At 45.3% G+C, this 19,432-nt stretch overlaps 1 protein-coding gene across 1 annotated transcript in view; it reads left to right on the top strand.

Moving 5' to 3' along the window:
• Positions 1-18,698, top strand: part of ror1 (receptor tyrosine kinase-like orphan receptor 1) — an 88,342-nt gene extending 69,644 nt beyond the window's left edge. The window contains exons 5-9 of the mRNA XM_061240308.1: positions 10,417-10,544; positions 11,105-11,422; positions 12,511-12,756; positions 13,225-13,436; positions 17,292-18,698. Of these exons, the coding sequence (XP_061096292.1) occupies positions 10,417-10,544; positions 11,105-11,422; positions 12,511-12,756; positions 13,225-13,436; positions 17,292-18,698 (2,311 nt within the window). The remainder of the gene's footprint in view (positions 1-10,416; positions 10,545-11,104; positions 11,423-12,510; positions 12,757-13,224; positions 13,437-17,291) is intronic.
• The last annotated feature ends 734 nt before the right edge of the window (positions 18,699-19,432 follow it).

Below are 19,432 nucleotides of genomic sequence, written 5' to 3' on the forward strand. Positions count from 1 at the left end.
AATTTTAAGATAATTGATATGATTACATGATTACTTTAATTGCTTCTATTCATTTCAAAGAGCTACACTGTCAAAGATGTCAATTGAACGATCCGATTGATCACACACTGCTCTGGAATAAGTATTATATACTGTGTGAAACGGTGGCACTTCCTTTAAGAGGATCACTGATATAGTGTATATTTTCATTTCTGTCAATTATAATGTCAGATAACCACCTCTTGTTCTGTAAGGGGCAATACAAATTGTGGTATTTAATGATTTTATCAACCATGAAAACTGCTTTCAAATATTTCTTGTTTTACAATTTCAAATTTTTGTATCCTATTGCACACTTCTAAGAGCAAATAAGAGGAAACAAGAGATTCTCTGTAGAACACTTCTTCCATTTACTCCTAAACATCCCCCCATGGATGTGTTTTGTCCATTGTGCCTGGTGTCATTTGCATTTATAAACCCCAGAAAAGCTCAGTCACCACCCCGTTATGGGTTTTTTTTAACCACGTGTTGATTGATTCAGGACTCAGACCTTAATATTATCCACTGGGGGGAGGCCCTTTGACACAGACTGGCCAGTCGCTGGGGCGCTGTCTGAAACATGAGCCCCTCCGTGCACCCGGGCCCTCTGCTAACTGCTTTCCCAGTTTCGGAACGAGGCGGGTCGCCCCCCGTGTTCCAGACAGGCCCAGATTGTTCGGGTCGGGGGGAGCCTGTCTGGGTGAGGGGACCCCCAGCGTCAGGTAACAGCAGTCAGAATCAAACTCTGCGGAGGCTTGGGTAGTTCTCAGCTCCCCTCCCCTCTCAGTTTGCCTGGTCCTGATAAATCTGTTTACCCATGGCCTCAGTAAATCACTACCTGACCCAACCATGCTAAGACTGGGGCTTGGCCTGTGGATTTAATCTGTCCTGAAGGACCAAGTCCCCCTCACGGTTTCAGCTCCTCTGCTCCCCATCGTCGTTCGGGGTGGGTGTTAGTCTCTCCGCGGGGAGCGCATTTGCTTTTGGCCCGTTGTGCAGATTTACATGAGAAATGCTGGGAAACAGACGGAGGCATTGGTAGGCTGGTAACCTTGCCACACCGACAGCCTCAGGGCAGCTTCCCCTCATGAATGATCCCACTGTTTTTTGGATGCTACCAGCTAATTCGGTATACCATTATGCATTTGTCTTGCTCCAACATTGAAAAGAAAAAGCTTTTATCTTGCTTTGACCTCACTTTTTTGCCTCATTCCATCTCAATGCCTGTTTTGTTCAGGGCCAGTACTTGTAACTTGACTGAAAATAACTCGTACTTCAAAATGTTATAAACCTTAGCTACTATAAATCCTTGGTGGTTTTTTCTCTCCGACAGGGAAACTGTTTTATGTCATATGGCTGCTGCTTTGCAAAATCTTGCTATTGGAATATAGTCCAGGGTTCTGAGGAAGATTATTGTTTTTCTCTGCGCACACACTTTCTCGATTATAAATGCAGTAACACTGTCCTACGCCAAGGATGACAAATCCGACAAGGCACATTACTCAGATACTTTTCACATCTCTGTTCAGAGTTCCATCTTCTCCAAGTCAATTTTTGGATCATTCACTGTTTATAATTATTCCCTTAAAACCAAGGAGGCAAACTCAAGGCACTCGCCCTTGTAGCACATTCAAATGAAACGGCTCGTAGCAGAAAGGTGAAAATTGCAGGCTGTGACAGCCCTTGGATCTCAGGATCGGGGCAGCTAAAGCTTCAATGATAAATACCTGTAACATGCCTGAGAACAAGGAGTACAAACCCAAACGCAGGAGCGCATAAGCGCTGTAAAAGTGCCGGTGTGTGCAGTAGGGGAGTAAGACTTTCTCACTGATGGTACAACAGCTTGGGCCAAGCTAGAGAGATTAACGCCTGCCGTTTTCAATGGGGAGAGATAGAGTACACTCCAGTGTGAATACAAAGGGCTTAACAAACAGGGTCCAGACATTAGAGCTTTATCTGTGGGTGGGCTTCAAAGCCAAATGCCACAAAGACCACGGTACCTGTTGTCAGCTTTATTGAGTGGCTGTATTGTGTTTCAGCTCTGATCCCATTTGAAGAGTGTAGATGTAGTCTTGGTGATCGATACGTTGTGTCAGAGAGTACAGGAGGAAAGGCGAAGGAGCATTCTGTGTGTGTGAGCCAAGAACAGCCTGGGGCAGCAGGAATTGAAAGGGGAAAAGCTTTGCAGAAATGGATTGGGATTTGCTGGGAAAGCCCTGCACTGTCACTGCTGCCATTTTGGAAGGAGGTTACTGTTCCACTGCACAGGACTGACTGGTCCACACAGCTAATTTCACACAGGGAGGGGAAAATCCCAGAGCAAACACGCCATTCTCCAGCCTCGTACGATGCCCCTCTGGTTCACCCCCTCCGCCGCCCTCCTGCTCTCCTCTCCTCCAGTTTTTCCATGAACAAAGACTGCCTGCCAAACCCCTTAAACTTGTTTCTCTGTGAACCTCAGTGAAGGGCACACATATGAAAGCTGAACTGTAAATATGAATGAAAAGTCTAAAAGTCCCATTCCATTTTTTCCTGAATAAATTAGGTTAAGTTCCCATTCACTGGTGGAATGGTTGGCCATAAATTTGTTTTTATTGGTAGATCACAAACTTTATTCTCCAGCTCCCTGTTAAAGAGATGCCATAGTACCTAGAAACTTTATGCTTGTATCCACTGAAGTCAAGACTAGATCTGGCTTACTCATTATTTTCAACTTTTTCTTGACAGTTAATGATAATAGTTAATGACAGATAGCAATGGCATAATGTCTCGTCTTTTATGGTATCAAAACTGAGTATGTACGGCAGGGCCAAGGAATGATTTCTGCAGATGTGCTGCAGTTTCCCCCTCTGAGATATTAGCCTGGAGTGTGTCTTAATTACACTTTTCCAGGTTACTCCACACCCCAGGAAGCGGTTGCAATGTTAAACATGCATGTTCTTGTTCCAGAAGTGCCAGACGTTGTGTGCTTTGATTGTGATCTACAAGAGAGGGCATAAATCACGAAGCCAGATGGGGGAACACATCATTTTTATGTGCAACAACACACCGTTCAGAGCTCTTCTGCTCTTTATTGACTTTCATCATACTCGTGAGGGATTCGATAACACACAACCCTGCCAGATTTGTTCTTGTGTGAGGTCAAATGTTCAAATGTACTGGAAGTTTCTAGAGTTGGACTAGAAATGCACAACAGCAGTATTGTATCATTTGTTTAGAAAATGAAGTTGGGCCTTGCCCTTACATGGAAATTGGCTTCTGCAAGCTTGTTGAAGATCCTTGTTTTATTTGCTGGATCAGCGGGAGACCTGCCTGTAATTCCGGGCCTATTGGTGTCCATGTCTTTGCTTCTGATCATCTGGTCTCTTTGGTCTGGATGTACTGTCACCAAAGATGTGAAGAGTGATGGTACATAGAGGGAGATTACTCTCCTTGTGCAATTTCCATCTCACAGCAGGGGGTCCTCCAGCTTAAACAGAGACAGGAAGAGGCCGACATCTGCACTCTTCTAATCCTATCTGATGGAGGGCCAGAGAGAAGCAGATAGACAGGTCCTTCAGCTTCCCGCAGCTGTCAGGAAACACAGATTTCAGTGGAAAAAGGAGACCTGTACATCATTGCCCAATAAAGGAAGCTGCTGTGTGGCCTTGCTGTCCAGGTTCTTACTGTCGCCGTGGATCCACTGGGATGCTCACTGCCCGGGAAGACCAAGACCACAATTTACTGTTTCCACTGTCTAGGAAATGTCATTGTTAAAGGTACTTACAGAAATTGAGGCCCTAGAAACTACCTCATTGAGGCCCTAGAAAAATTCTGAAAAGTGAAACTTGAACATCATTCACAATAGTTATATCAGACATTGGATATTCAGTGGTTTTCATATTGTTATGTCACAAAAGGGTGACATAAATGAGCTTCGTTCACAAAAGATACATTAAAGTTTACAGTAATGACAAACAGACTTGGTGCTGCTTGATTGTATACAGAAACTGTGAAGTCTTTGTTTGAACGTGAAATAGAATATGAACAGCCTGGCGATGCCTGTCGTTTCCTCAAGATCTTTCATTTCCAGCGGGAGTTGCTCTCCAGTGAAAAAGCGCCTACCCCACTGAAAAGGCAAAGGACACAGAAAAGAGGAAATTAACCCTCTACATGGTGGGGGCAGCACTTTCGTCCCTTCCAGAACACAAGTTGAAAAACTATAAAAAATATGCTATTTTAGTTGCTTCCTCACCTTTTACAGTAATTATTGTGTCTTGTTTTGTCTTCAGACTCTCAAGGTAATATTCTGTGTACAAGTGAAATGTTGCTATCTTGAACTGGGAAATTAACTTTCCCTGAAGGACAAGAAGATCAAGGTATCATGCTCTCCATTTGCAGCTTTTCTGTGTGTGTGCTGTACTTCCCAACACAATGTCATTTGCTACAGCATATCAGATTTCCACAGGTCAATAATTATATTGAGTAACAAATCTTTGGATTGGCATGCTTGAATTAAAGTAGGTTGTGCAGATGCTATGAATGACGTGTGGATAATCCATCAGGAATGGAGCAGTCAGGGAGGGATGGCAGAGGCTTGTGAGCAGAATGGAACGGATTCTCACATTGGGAATTGAGGGATTTTTATTAGACTCCAGAGGATGTCTGTTAGCTTTGGTGAACTAAATCCATTAGCTCTGCTATATGAGCGCTCAACGTTGACATCTCCATAGGACGGCGTGCCTGCCAGAGCTCCTGCTGTAGGTGTGGGAAGAACTTGTGCAGCAGGGTGATCTGTTTCATGAAGATGGATTCTTTATCTGCCTGTAGAACAAGGAGAAAGCCCTGCTGGATGTCTGTCAAAGTTAGGGCTGATGAACTGTCGACTGGAGGCCAGGAGGGATGTAATCAAGTTTCATTTTATAACCATTCCTTGCAGTAGAATTTAAATTTGGCCATAACTGACGTATTTGCTGTATTTATTGTATCTGCATCTGTGCACAGATGTGCAGGCCCACCAAAAATATAGCGTAGCAGATGAAAAAAGCTGTGTCAGTCAGAGATCATTTTTACTGTTGTGAGTCCTTTTTGTTTCAGACGTCATAGCAAAGAATGAAAACTGGAATCATAATTGTTAGATGTAGCTGGCTAGCTACACAATAGCCGTTATTCTTAGGAAGAGAATGCAGTTCAAAAACATTTTGTCTATTTATGCTGCAAATTCTGAGGTATGTCACCCTAGTATGTCACCTCCTTGATGACCCCAACATAATCAATAAACTGTTAAAGCTGCAATAAACAAATTATTGAACTAAAACTTCTACATTTGCATAATAATGTGCAATTATCAAGTAAAATCTTTTTTCTTATAGTCGTCCTTGTCATTTCAGTCCAGGGGCTCTTGTGTACTTGTGTCCAACCCTAGGCAAGGTTATTATTTTGGACCTGCACATAGACTTGAACCAATACTGGCAATGATTCAAGACCACCAGCAGAAAAAAGTAAACTAAGGAAAAGTTGTGTAGTGGTCTTTGGGGGTTTTTTTTATTTATTGATGCAATACTGTAGCTCTCAAATGGTAATAATTACAATGACAATACAACTTTCTTCATGATTAATTATAACGCAACACTTGGAAAGGAGCAACATTGCCTGAAACAGAAGTTGATATCAGAGTATTGAAGCACATTCAGACTCTTGTCTCTTTCCATCGCCATTAATATTTCAAGTCTCCTTTTTGAAATACAGTGTGGGTTTGGCTATGATTAATAGACCCTAGTGAGCAGTGTGGCAGGAGAAATGAATATGCCTTTTGTTTTTGTGTGCTGGCCTGACCCCCTTTCCTCCAGTCTGTCCTTCTAAAAGCTTTCAAGTGGCCGGGTGGATCCCCCAATATGCAGCTTCCATGAAGGCGAAGCTGGGTGTATAGCCCCTCCCCGTTTCTCTAAACCCAGCCCCCTCCTCCCCATCCCTCCACCCCTTATTGCCTGGCTGTAATGCTAAGCATATGAGGCGCATTTCTCCTGAATGACAGGCCAATAAATCTGCTGAGGTTTATCTTCAGTGCATTAACGTAGACTGGGCTTTAAGTGCTCACAGCTGCCCCTTGTATAGAAGCCTTCCCATGCCAAGGGCCAGAGTCAGGAAGGGGGACACTGCTGCAGGCTGGGTGGGTGGGGACAACACTTCTAACTCAGCCAGCATGGAAGATGGAGAACCTTCACCTAGTGACAAGGAGGCACTGTCGTCATGGTTCACGCTTTTCAGGAATGTCAGCCAGGTGCTATCCCCTTGGGTCATCCAGTGGGAGTGTTGCCTTTGCAGGGTCCTCCGTGCCTCTCTATGATGGGACAGGCAGAGTTGGTATGGGAGGATCAGGTACCTCCATATGCAGAGACAGGTGCTGTGGAAGCCTCTGCTGATCTCATCTTCAGGCTTAAAGATGGGTCGCACCACCCAGTGCACTGTGCGTGGGACCCATTTCTGTTTTCAGCAAATAATTTAAACAATCTAAGAATGATCGCTTCTGCGATACCGGCTGCTAAAGACGCTGTTCATCATTTTAACTCTTCACATCTGGGCAAAGGTTTACAGGGTTTACAGGGCAACGTCTGAACTGAAGTTTATGGTAAAAACACATTGGGAAGCTGAGAGATCCATCTTGTGAGTGTTCGCTGGTGTCTGTCCCTCAAGGTTCAGGAGGCACGCAGCCTCCCCGTGGCCCACACTGGAACATGTGTTTAAATCTCCTGCTTCTTCCTGTCGGGGCTTTATTGTTTTACCAGGAGCGCAGAGAGCCCGTGACTGGGATTCCATTTCCATCAGAACTCACTTAGTCCTGCCACAGACGGACTGTGTGTGGGACTGTGAGAGGCACGCTCAAGGTTGTGTGTGTGTGGGTGGGGGTGGGTGTAAGGCTATGTGTATGTTTCTTTCTTTCTTATGTGTGCTTCCAATAAGAGCTATTGAGGACTTGCCTGAGAGTATAGATGGTACATATTTTTGGACAAGTGTGAACTGTGCTTTTCTGCAGCTCCTCATTCTGGGTTACAATTGTGTGCTCTTCTTTGTCCTCTTCTTTGCCCTTTCTCCATGGCATACAGTTTTTACTGAAATACCTTGCTCTCTGGCAAAAAAGAAGATTCACATATGCTGCTTTTGCATCAGTGTTGATTTGTGACAATAAATGATAAAAGTTAAACCTACAATTTAAAGAAGTTTAATAGAATTTTTATGGCCCTTGGGTGGCAGGATGATGTTTGGTTCAGTGACCTATCTCAAGATGCACCTCTTAGAATCAAGCTTTGATCATGCCGGTGCTGACTGGGCTGGTCTCAGAGCGCATTGTTGCATAATTGGGCCGTTGAGTCAGGGGGGAGGGGAGGAGAGGAGGGTTTCAGTCCAAATTCCCCACCTCTGGTCGACTCGTCACCTGCGGTTTGCCTGGGCCAGCTGCATCAGTGAAAGAAAGATGGAAAGAAAGAGTTGAATGAAGTGACAGCTGGCAGCATGCGTTCCAGAGCGTGAATAAGTGCTCCTCTGCTCTCCCACGTGAAGGAAGACGTCTCAGGGAGAGGATGATCTTCCTTGTGTTCCTAATGGGGACGAAAGGAAAAAGTTGTGCAATCACAAGGGGCTGGCGTACGAGACACCACTGACCAATGGAATGAGATTTAAATTTTTCTCCATACTTGTGGAAGGTATTTGAGGCAAACCACAGCAAGAGTCTTACTGTAAGTTTCTTGGCCTCGATGACACTGGGTGATCTCTAGCTGCCTGACTGTCTCCAGCCTCTGACTTACACCCCCATTGCATACAAGACCAGTGCCGGTTTGGTTACACAGTTCAATGTGCCGCTATTTTAAGGAGCCAATAATTCCCTCTTAATCTTTGACTTTCTCTATAATGCTTGTGTGGGGGTATCAGTGTGAGTTTATATCTGTAGTGGTATCAGTGTGAGTTTATATCTGCAGTGGTATCAGTGTGGGTTTATATCTGCAGTGCTATCAGTGTGAGTTTATATCTGCAGTGGTATCAGTGTCAGTTTATATCTGCAGTGGTATCAGTGTCAGTTTATATCTGCAGTGGTATCAGTGTGGGTTTATATCTGCAGTGCTATCAGTGTCAGTTTATATATGCAGTGGTATCAGCGTCAGTTTATATCTGCAGTGGTATCAGTGTGAATTTATATTGTATACCTGCCGTGGTATCAGTGTGAGTTTATATCTGCAGTGGTATCAGTGTGGGTTTATATCTGCAGTGGTATCAGTGTCAGTTTATATATGCAGTGGTATCAGCATGCGTTTATATCTGCAGTGGTATCAGTGTGAATTTATATTGTATACCTGCCGTGGTATCAGTGTGAGTTTATATCTGCAGTGGTATCAGTGTGGGTTTATATCTGCAGTGGTATCAGTGTCAGTTTATATATGCAGTGGTATCAGTGTGAATTTATATTGTATATCTGCAGTGCTATCTATCTGCAGTTTGAGTTTCACAGTATGTCTATATCTCTGTGAAGAGATATCTGTTTGACTTTCACAATATCCTGCTGTGTTGTGTATGTTTGTTCATGAAAAAAGTATGTCAGTGTGTCATTATGATTCTTTCATAGTCATTATGTAATTTTGAAGGCTTATTGTGTCTTTGTGACAGTACCAGTCCTGCTAGTGGCATTTTGTCACTTTCAGGTAGCTCTTTCATTTGATAGGATGAGGGTATAATTATAATGGTGTCAATGTCATACCTGTCTCTGAAATGGTGTCAGTGTCCCCAAAACCCTGTAACTTAGTTGTAACTAAGACTCCACTTGCATCCTATTAGGAATTATTCCACTGATGTGAAAATAAATGGACTCAGCACTGAAAAATGCCTGTTTTAGGACAGATTTAGACAGAACTTTCTGAAGTATGGCTTGGACAAGTTCAGTGAAGTGCCATGCCTAAACCCACTCAGTTGCCCCTTTAATGCTCTGGCACATATTTATTACAGAAACACAAAAATAACAACGGCAACTATAATGCATTTCTTGCAGGTCCTTGCACATAAAACATATTGAATTAAAAAAAAACAAGGAAAACAGTTTTTCATACAGTTACCATCACACTACTTACTGGACATGAGAATGAAAAAATGAAAACCCAAAGACAGGAAGGTAAAGTAAAACTATCTAAGAACAGGAATCATAGAAAAAGACAAGATTTAGAGATGAAGAATTTAAAAGACAGCATTGTAAACTGAGGAGTCATGACTTTAAATTTGAAAGTGACAATCATACAGTCTCTAATCTGTTGAGGCAAGGAATGCCAAAGTTCGGAGGCCAAAGCTCTAAAAAAAATTCTATCCCCCATAGAGCAGATTAATTTTAGGCTTGGTGAGTTGGCCAGTTTCAGAGGAACGTAGTCTCCATGTAGAATGCAGCGAGTCACTTAAATAACTTGGTGCTAGGCCACAGACTGCTTTAAAAGCCATTATAAACATAAATGCTAGAATATTCTAAACCACGTTACAGCTAAATGTTCCGACAGTGTGAGCCATTTCTGTAAGATATATGGATGGAAAAGAAAATATTGTTAGACTATAATACAGGGACAGGTAGAGCATAATCCTTTCTGACTTCAGGGTAGAAATATGGGCCTGTTGCGAATCGCCCATACAGTTACATTGGCTGCCCCCTAGTGGATAGCATGATGAATTCAAGATTCAAGTTCACTGCAGTACAATGAAATTAATGGTTTGCAGTTCTCTGGAATGCTGTGCATAATATACATGGAAATAAATAAGTATATTAAAAATAAATAAATTAAATAAAAAAATGACCTGTCCAGGGCAGTGCAACCATACTGCACTGTTATGCTGCTAGTGAGTATGCGCTCAATAGTGCACCTGTTGCAATTACTGCGGATTCTTATCTTTGGTCGCATTTCTTAATTTCCTCAGACAAAAAGTACAGCTGTTGTTGTGCTTTCTTGCCCAGGTGTGTAACTTAATGTTTTGTGACACTAAGTTACACACCTGGTCAAGAAAGCACAACAGCAGGAGTTAGATGCTCCAGAACCAGGTTAGATCCTCACTGATATCTACACCAAGGAACTAAGTAACTGCTCACTCTCTCCACCTCAGATCCACCGAATTATAAAGGGAGGTGATTCCCCCTCTTTCTCCTCAGGTCCACCATAATTTCATTGGTCTTACTCACATTCAGGGATAGATTGTTGATCCTCGCACCATGTTGCTAGACCTGCAACCTCCACTCTGTAGGCTGTCTCATCAGTTCCAGAGATCGGGCCTATGACTATGATGTTTTCAGCTAATTTGATGATTGAAGTCTTCTCATAGGTAGCAACGGACCTGAGGAGTTCACGTGTTCACATTGAATTGTACAAATGTCTCAAAGTGCTCTTTGTGTGCCTCTTTCAGAGACGAGTACGACGAGGATGGCTTCTGCCAGCCCTACAGAGGCATAGCCTGCGCCCGCTTCATTGGAAACCGCAGCATCTTCGTGGACTCCCTGCAGATGCAGGGAGAGATCGAGACCCAGATCACAGGTATCCAAGTCAGAAAGCAGTCTTCCTCTCTTCTGAATGCCATTGGCCTAGTATACAATGGTGTCCAGACGTTTTTTTAATCAGACATGAAAGGTCCAGTGAATCATTCTGTGCCCTGTTTGAGGGGCCATATGTTCTCGTATACTCATTCCACTCGACTGCCTCCAGGGCAGTGGGCAGCTTCACATTTATGTGCACAGATGATATGATCTCTATGAAGGGCCGACAGAGGTTCATGACAGATAGTCTCATGGTATGGGTCACATATGGCCCACTCTGCGTCACTGCAGTAAGTACTTAACTGGTCTGATAGCTAACCGCTTTGTTCACAACAGGCACTGCACAGAGATGCAGATACAGATAATTTCACAGCCAACCATACATTAAAGACTATACATCACTACTACGAATTAAAACCTTGATCTTTCCCAGGCCCTTTAATCTGTAAAGAGTAAAGTTTGTGTTTTCCTTGCACACAGTAAACAGAATAATTTGTGGTACGTTGTTTTGGTCGGTGGCATTCGTGTGCTGAGGCTGTGTTCTCCCCTCCCCCCCGGCAGCTGCCTTCACCATGATTGGCACCTCTAACCACCTATCGGACCGCTGCTCGCAGTTCGCCATCCCCTCGCTGTGCCACTTCGCCTTCCCCGCCTGCGACCGGAGCTCGGGCATGGACAAGCCCCGGGACCTGTGCAAGGACGAGTGCGAGATACTGGAGAACGACCTGTGCAAGACGGAGTACATCATCGCCCGCTCCAACCCCATCATCCTCAAGCGCCTCAAACTGCCCAACTGTGACGACCTGGCTGCCTACGACAGCCCCGAGGCGGCCAACTGCATGAGGATCGGCATCCCCATGGCTGAGCCCATAAACAAGAGTGAGAGCTCACTGCAGTCCGGCTATAGCTGCACAGTCGCTCTGTAGCCGTTTATGTTATAGTGAGCATATACACGAGTCAGTCGAGAGTTCTCTATACCGGATGGCTATGAAATCTGAGTAATTATTAATATTAATAATCCACCGCCAAGGCTTTCATCAAGAGGAAGAGTTTATTGGTCACAGTGTGTCCATAGTGCAATCAGTCAATCGCTGTTTATATGATTCTTCATTGTGATTAGTAAGGCTAAGTTCATCAAGAGCTCAGGTTTGCTATACAGTCAATATTAATATATTTATCATAATTATTAGCATATAGCGCAAAAGACAAGCCAAGCCCATCATAAGTTTTTTAATTTATTGAACTTTCATACATCATAATTGTTAACAGGCCCTTAGCCATGTCCATCTGTATATACATTTGCTGTATGAATGTTGAGCGGACTGGCTGGACATGAACTGTGCAGCCCTCCTTGTCATTTTCTTCCAAGTCCATAAAACCTTGTTGGTTTGAATGCAATTTCTTCTAAGTTTTACCATTGTACTGAAGCGTTCCTCTATTTCTTGAGTGTAATATTCTCAGCGTCTATTGTTACATTAAATTAAGTCTTGTGAATGAATAAATTCAGAAAATCGCCCTGTATTCGCCACCTTGTATTTAAAATGCAAAAGTATTGGGACAGTGACGCTCATTTTGTTGTTTTGGTTCTGTATTCCAGCATGCTGGATGTGAAATCAAACAATGGATGTGAGGCTCAAGTGCTGACTGTCAGCTTTAATTTGAGGTTATTTACATCAATATTGGGTAATCCATGTGGGAATTACTTTTGCGGCCCTAAAATGGGAGAGTATGTATAAAAGTAATTTGACAAATGGCAGCTCTGCTGTTTCTTGGCCAGCTATGTGTCTTTACATCATGAGTTCATGCTCTCAGATCCAAGCTGACAGTCTGCACTTCAACCTCATATTCATTGTTTTATTTCAGATCCATTGTTTTGGAGCCAAAAAGCCAAAGCAACAAAAGATGTCACTATCCAAGTATTTTTGCATTTAACCGTGTGTTTCCCTTTTGTGTGTGTCGTCTCCCAGATCACAAGTGCTTCAACAGCAGTGGTGCGGACTACCGTGGCACGGTCAGCATGACCAAGTCGGGCCGGCAGTGCCAGCCCTGGAACTCGCAGTACCCCCACAGCCACACCTTCCTGGCCGTGCGCTACCCCGAGCTCAATGGCGGTCACTCCTACTGCCGCAACCCCGGCAACAAGCAGGAGGCCCCCTGGTGCTTCACCCTGGACGAGGGCGTGCGGATGGAGCTGTGTGACATCCCTGTCTGTGGTGAGAGAGTCACTGTCACTGTGTCTGTCTGATGAAAGAGTCACTGTCACTGCGCCTGTCTGTAGTGAGAGAGCCACTGTCACTGTGTCTGTCTCACTATGTTTCACTACATCTGTCTCACTGCATCTGTCTGCGGTGAGAGAGAGTAACTCACTGTGTCTGTCTCACTGTGTCTGTCTGTGGTGAGAGAAGGTCACTGAATGACTGTTATGCTAAATCCTCAACTCATATACAAATATTACTCTTTGCCACCTAAGCTTGTGTGAAATCTTCTTTGTAGAATAGAATTACAGTATCAGTGGTGTCATTGTTCCTGCTGAGACCTAGAAATTACGTGCTGTCAGCAGTGGGTTTGTACACCGTAATTTGCAGACAGAATTGTTACTCTGCTTGAAACTGTAATGTGAAAGCGTGAAGACTATGTCAAACCTGGCTGTAATGTGTGGTTGCCGTGCCGTTGTCACACAGACTCGAAGGACAGCCACGGTGGCAGCAGCATGGAGATCCTGTACATCCTGGTCCCGAGTGTGGCCATCCCCCTCGCCATCGCCCTGCTCTTCTTCTTCATCTGCGTCTGCCGGAACAACCAGAAGGCCTCCCGTCCGCCCGTGCAGCGCCAGCCCAAACCGGTCAGGGGCCAGAACGTGGAGATGTCCATGCTGACCGCCTACAAGCCCAAGGTAGCGGGGGGGGGGGGGCTGTCCCGTGTTAGCATCTCATAGAACAGCATGGAACAGCGCAGAGTAGCCTGACAATACATCAGACGTGAAGAAAACAGGAAACGTTAGGACGGTGTCTTTACACTCCGAAGCCGTAAAACAGCAGGGCTCGAGGTAACCTTTGATGGCAGTAAAGCGCAGGGGGTGCAACCCTTTGCACGTCTGGGCTTTGGAGCAGCAAGCCTGCAGTATGTCAAGGTTGTGTATATGACAGAGCGTGAGTGTCTAGCACACACGGTGCGGCTGAAAGCAGCGGTAGGCCTGAGACTGAGGATCTCCAGCTCACCCCACAAGAAGGGAACGGTTTAAGTCGGGCTTCCAACGCATTTAATAATAGAAACTCTTCCAAACATGAGACCACAAGGGTGAATGAAGTGCTCATCCCTCTCTCCATTCCCTGCTTTCTGAGCTGTGGTTTACTTTAGCAGCAGTGTTTCTGCGCACCTAGCCGTGCCGACATGTGGATGCAATCTACCCAAAGCCCAGGAATCTCGCCGTAGTCGTCATGTCATTACTTCTGCATTCCTTTTGTACAGCACTCCCCTTCCCATTTTTCATGTCAAGCTTGGGTGTGCCCAAACACCCCATACTTTGTTTTCTTACTTACCAGTGTCACCCCAAACATTGTTTTCTTACTTACCAGTGTCACCCAAAACATTGTTTTCTTTCTTACCTGTGTCACCCCAAATATTGTTTTCTTACTTACCAGTGTCACCCAAAACATTGTTTTCTTACTTACCAGTGTAGCGCAGAGTTGTGACTTGTACAGTGGCCTCATTTTGACACAGTGCCTCAGCAGACGACTACAGAGTATGTGGAGATTTGTCTATGTAGTCTTTCCTCTCTCTCTCTCTCTCTCTCTCTCTCTGTCTCTCACTCTCTCTCCCGCTCTCTCTCTGGGAGCACATTGCAAATATTTGAGTAACATAAATGTGTTAAGGAGTGTGCTATATGTTGAAATGTACAATAAATGGATGTCGGCAAGGCATTTTCACAAACGTACTAGACGGTTTTATTAACTGATGACATGATCGGGGTGTCTCGGTGGCGCAGCCTGTAGAGCACTGACCGCATGCTCATTGCGAGCCGCGACGTCGGCGGTTCGAATCCGACCGTCCGACATTTGTCGCATGTCTTCCCCTCTCTCTCGCTCCCATTCTTCCTGTCTCTCTATACTATATACTGTCCAATAAAGCTGAAAAAGGCCTAAAAAATATCTTAAAAAAACTGATGACATGATATGCGTGTTTCACCTATATATATACAAATATATTTTTTATGTATCGATTTAAGTTTCAGAAAACGGGGTAGTCATTTATAGTTCAGTGTTTATATTTTCTGTTCAGGACAATGTGAGTTTGTCTTCCTCTATCTGGGCCTGTAGCTGCGTGGATTCATCTGTGAGAGAAGAGAAGATAATTCCATGGGGTGCTCAACACCATTATCACGCACCCAGTTTTCAATTTTACAGGCTGTCGGCGCGGGGGCATATCTTTGATTCCCTAATCCCTCAGGCCCCCATCTGTCCCCCTTCTTCCCCCCGGTGTCACCGTGATCAAGCAGGCCCTGCTGGAGGTCACTCAGGGGTCGCTCTTTATGACAACCGCTTGGACAGGGAAGAGGACAGGCAGGCATTTGGCCCAGGGGAACGTCTGAAATGCAGAACATCTGTCCCTTTCATAAGAGGCCTCCCCGTTGAATGTGGCTCCTGTCAGGAATTTCAATTTTCATTTTGTGGTTATTGGGACCTCTCATCCTCGCTAACCTTTTATCTCCTCTTCAAAACCCGTCCCTCAGTCTGGAACAACACAGCTCGCAGATTACCCCTCCAGATTACAGAACCGCCTCACTTATAAGAGGCGAGGTTACCTGAAGTCTGTTTAAATGATAAGAAAATACAGGAGAGTGGAGAATGCTGCTTCCAAAAAGGCTGTTTTTACAAGCCCAGGGAAGATTGAATAAATTCCTGGGTGTCTTATTTTCTCTTGGCTTTGCACGCAAAACAGATGGCAACAACCTCTGCATACCTTCCCTATTGTATTTGACCAGCAGCTTCAGAGTTAAAGAAAATATTGTTTTGTATTTGAATTCCAAGCATCAGGAGTTTCATAATAGGCTGTCAAAACTTATTTTGTGGGGTTTGTGGTCAAGATGTGATTCTTGGATCTACAATGTATTTTTCTGCATTGAGTTTTAACTTTGTGGTCCTCGCAAAATTCCACTCAAGGTCTGTACAAGGTCTGAAAACAAACGAGTTTATGCGTGGATCAGATAACCAGGAAGCGATCGGCCAATAAGAATGGGTCAAACTGAGCCTGGCAGAAATATAACCAGCAAAGCATTGTAGAGATTTTTCAGCATAGTGAATTCATACATACTGTTAGGGACAGTAATTACATCAGTGGTTTCACCACAGACTATAGGGGGTATTACCAACCTTGACTGCACTTTGATGGAAAATTGTGGTGGTGTACCATGGTTGTGTATTCTTTTTTGAGCTTCATGTTACTAATGGGTATTTCCAGATTCCAGGCTCATAACAGTCCTCTAGTGTGCTGGCAGTTTAAAGTCGGTTACATCGGTTACTACAAATGAACCACTATCATATTTTTATTAGACACAAAGCCCCTCATGGACCTGGTTTGTAACTCACTTGCTCACTCACACTTGTTTAGCAGGCTGGAGATTCTCCACAAGGGGGAGCTATTAGCACTAAGTTGCTGAAATGGGTGACACGCAGTAGTGTATACACACAATGAGCACTTTATTAGGTATTTATTACTTATTACTTCTGCTGCTGTAGCCTATCCACTTAAGGGTTTGATGCGTTGTGTTCAGAGATTCTCTTCTGCATACCACTGTTGTAATGCGTGGTTATTTGCATTACTGTCACCATCCTGTCAGCTTTGACCAGTCTGGCCCTTCTCCTCTGACCTCTCTCATTAACAACACGTTCTTGCCCGCAAAGCTGCTGCTCACTCTGCCAACTCTGTTGTGTGTGAAAATCCCAGGAGATCAGCAGTTAAAGAAATACTCAAACCAGCTTGTCTGGCACCAACAATAATACCACAGTCGAAATCACTTAGATCACATCTTTCCCATTCTGATGGTTGATATGAACATTAACTGAAGCTCCTGACCTGTATCTGCATGATTGTATGCACTGCACTGCTGATTAGATAATCGCATAAATAAGTTCCTAATAAAGCGCTCAGTAGTATATAAGTCCGCTTGTGTAGCGTGTTGCCCTGCACAGTACTTCAGCTGGATTGTGGAGACCACAGGCAAAGTACCGGGGGTGCTACATGAGAGTGGTGCTTTGCATCAATGACACTGAGTGTCCTTGTTTTTTTTTTGTTTTTTTTTTATCAAGCCATATATTTGCTGTTATTGCCAGTCCTTTGCCAGATTTCCAGAGCTTTTCAGATATTTTCTGCCTTGCCTTAATATCAGGCCAGGTGTATGCAGTTTAAATAATGGACACAGTAACCAATTGCCTGGAAAATTGATTTTCCAGGCAATGTTTCTTGTGGACTAACTCATCTTGTTATATTAGACAGTTTGCATATTTCTGATTTTCAGTAACAGTTTTCCATTCCAAATCTGAATAAGTCATATCAGGACACTATTCATGAATGCGTATATGACGTAATGTGCAAGGCCCCTTGTTTTCTGAATGTGATTCATTGTTTCCCACTTCTGAACAGCATCAATTACATGATGACCGTATGGTTCAGTGCAGTTGACTGCAGCTCTTGGGCAGTCTCTGTGTCTTTATCTGGATAGTATCTTCATTGTCCTTCTCTTTTCTCCCAGAATAAAGCCAAAGAGCTGCCTCTGTCTGCTGTGCGCTTCATGGAGGAGCTGGGCGAGTGCGCCTTCGGCAAGATCTACAAGGGCCACCTCTACCTGCCGGGGATGGAGCACGCCCAGCTGGTGGCCATCAAAACACTGAAGGACTTCTCCAGCGCCCAGCAGTGGGGCGAGTTCCAGCAGGAGGCCTCGCTCATGGCTGAGCTGCACCACCACAACGTGGTGTGCCTCCTGGGCGTGGTGACCCAGGAGCAGCCGGTCTGCATGCTCTTCGAGTTCCTCAACCAGGGCGACCTGCACGAGTTCCTCATCATGCGCTCGCCCCACTCGGACGTGGGCTGCAGCAGCGACGAGGACGGCACCGTCAAGTCCAGCCTGGACCACGGCGACTTCCTGCACCTGGCCACCCAGGTGGCGGCGGGGATGGAGTACCTGGCCAGCCACTTCTTCGTGCACAAGGACCTGGCGGCCCGCAACATCCTGGTGGGCGAGCAGCTGCACGTCAAGATCTCAGACCTGGGCCTGTCCCGGGAGATCTACGCCTCCGACTACTACCGGGTGCAGCCCAAGGCCCTGCTGCCCATCCGCTGGATGCCCCCGGAGGCCATCGTCTATGGGAAGTTCACCACCGACTCAGACATCTGGGCGTTCGGCGTGGTGCTGTGGGAGATCTTCAGCTTCGGCCTGCAGCCGTACTACGGCTTCAGCAACCAGGAGGTGATCGAGATGGTACGCAAGCGGCAGCTGCTGCCCTGCCCGGAGGACTGCCCCCCGCGCATGTACGGCCTCATGACCGAGTGCTGGCAGGAGGGCCCCGCCCGCCGGCCCCGCTTCAAGGACCTGCAGGCCCGCCTGCGCGCCTGGGAGGGCCTGTCCTCCCACGCCAGCTCCACCACGCCCTCGGGAGGCAACGCCACCACCCAGACCACATCCCTGAGCGCCAGCCCCGTCAGCAACCTCAGCAACCCGCGCTACGCTGGCTACATCTACCCGGCGCAGGGCCTGCCGCCTGGACAGATCGGCTTCATGACGGCGCCCATGCCCCAGAACCAGAGGTTCATCCCCGTCAACGGCTACCCCATCCCCCCGGGCTACGCCGCCTTCCCCGCCGCCCACTTCCAGCCGCAGGGGCCGCCCCGGGTGGTGCAGCACTGCCCGCCCCCCAAGAGCCGATCCCCCAGCAGCGCTAGCGGCTCCACCAGCACCGGTCATGTGACCAGCATCCCGTCCACAGGCTCTAACCAGGACGCCAACACCCCGCTACTGTCCCACTGCGTGGCCCTGACCCAGGGGCCAGTGTTTGGACACATGAACCAGAAAGGCCTGCAGATGGACCCCACGCAGACTGCCCTGCTAGCGGACTCCACCCGACACATGTACAGTGAATCGGTCATCACTGCCGATTTGTAAATATCTCTTGAATTGTTTTTAATTTTTTTTTTTAAAGTTATTATAATTATTTTAACTTTCTTTTGTAAATATGAAAGCCTGAATAAAATGCAAAGATTTATATTCAGAAATGTTTTTTATAATAAAAAGGAAAGCCTGTCTTATTGTACATTCTGAAGCCTTACCCCACCCCACCCCCAATGCCTTGCTGTGAAACTGCAATACTATACCAGGTTTGCCATCAACTCATTTGACAAGATTTTTCTGTGTACACCGTTTGTGTCAGAAGTACCATGAACATGTTATTTCATTTTGTCCTGTGGTCATTGCAATACACGTATTCTAACCTTTGGTCTTATATTTTCTGTGTAAATCATCATGAAAGGTATAAAGTAAGACCAATTTAAGACCAAATCGTTTGTGTAAGTGCTCTTAGTAGCAGCATTTCCTGAATGATGCAATAACACTGTTTTAACACTTGAATTGTTTAAAGTGTCGGTTTTCAATCAGTTTAGTTTTCTTAAACCTGTTTAATGAAAAAATGCCTTGAGACCAGAGAAGTGCTTAGATGATGTACTTGCAGCAAGAAAATGTAATTAGATAGCATATACCAGTCAGCTCTCCAATCGCTCTTTCATGATATGCCTTCTAGCTATGCAATATGAAGCTCTTACTCAATTGTTTGGTTCCCGTCTCACACAATTAAATGGGTCAGATACATGTGGATTCTCATGATATGTTTTTTAAATTTTAAA

The sequence above is a fragment of the Conger conger genome, chromosome 4 (genome assembly GCF_963514075.1).
Source record: "Conger conger chromosome 4, fConCon1.1, whole genome shotgun sequence".
NCBI classification, from domain to species: Eukaryota; Metazoa; Chordata; class Actinopteri; order Anguilliformes; family Congridae; genus Conger; species Conger conger.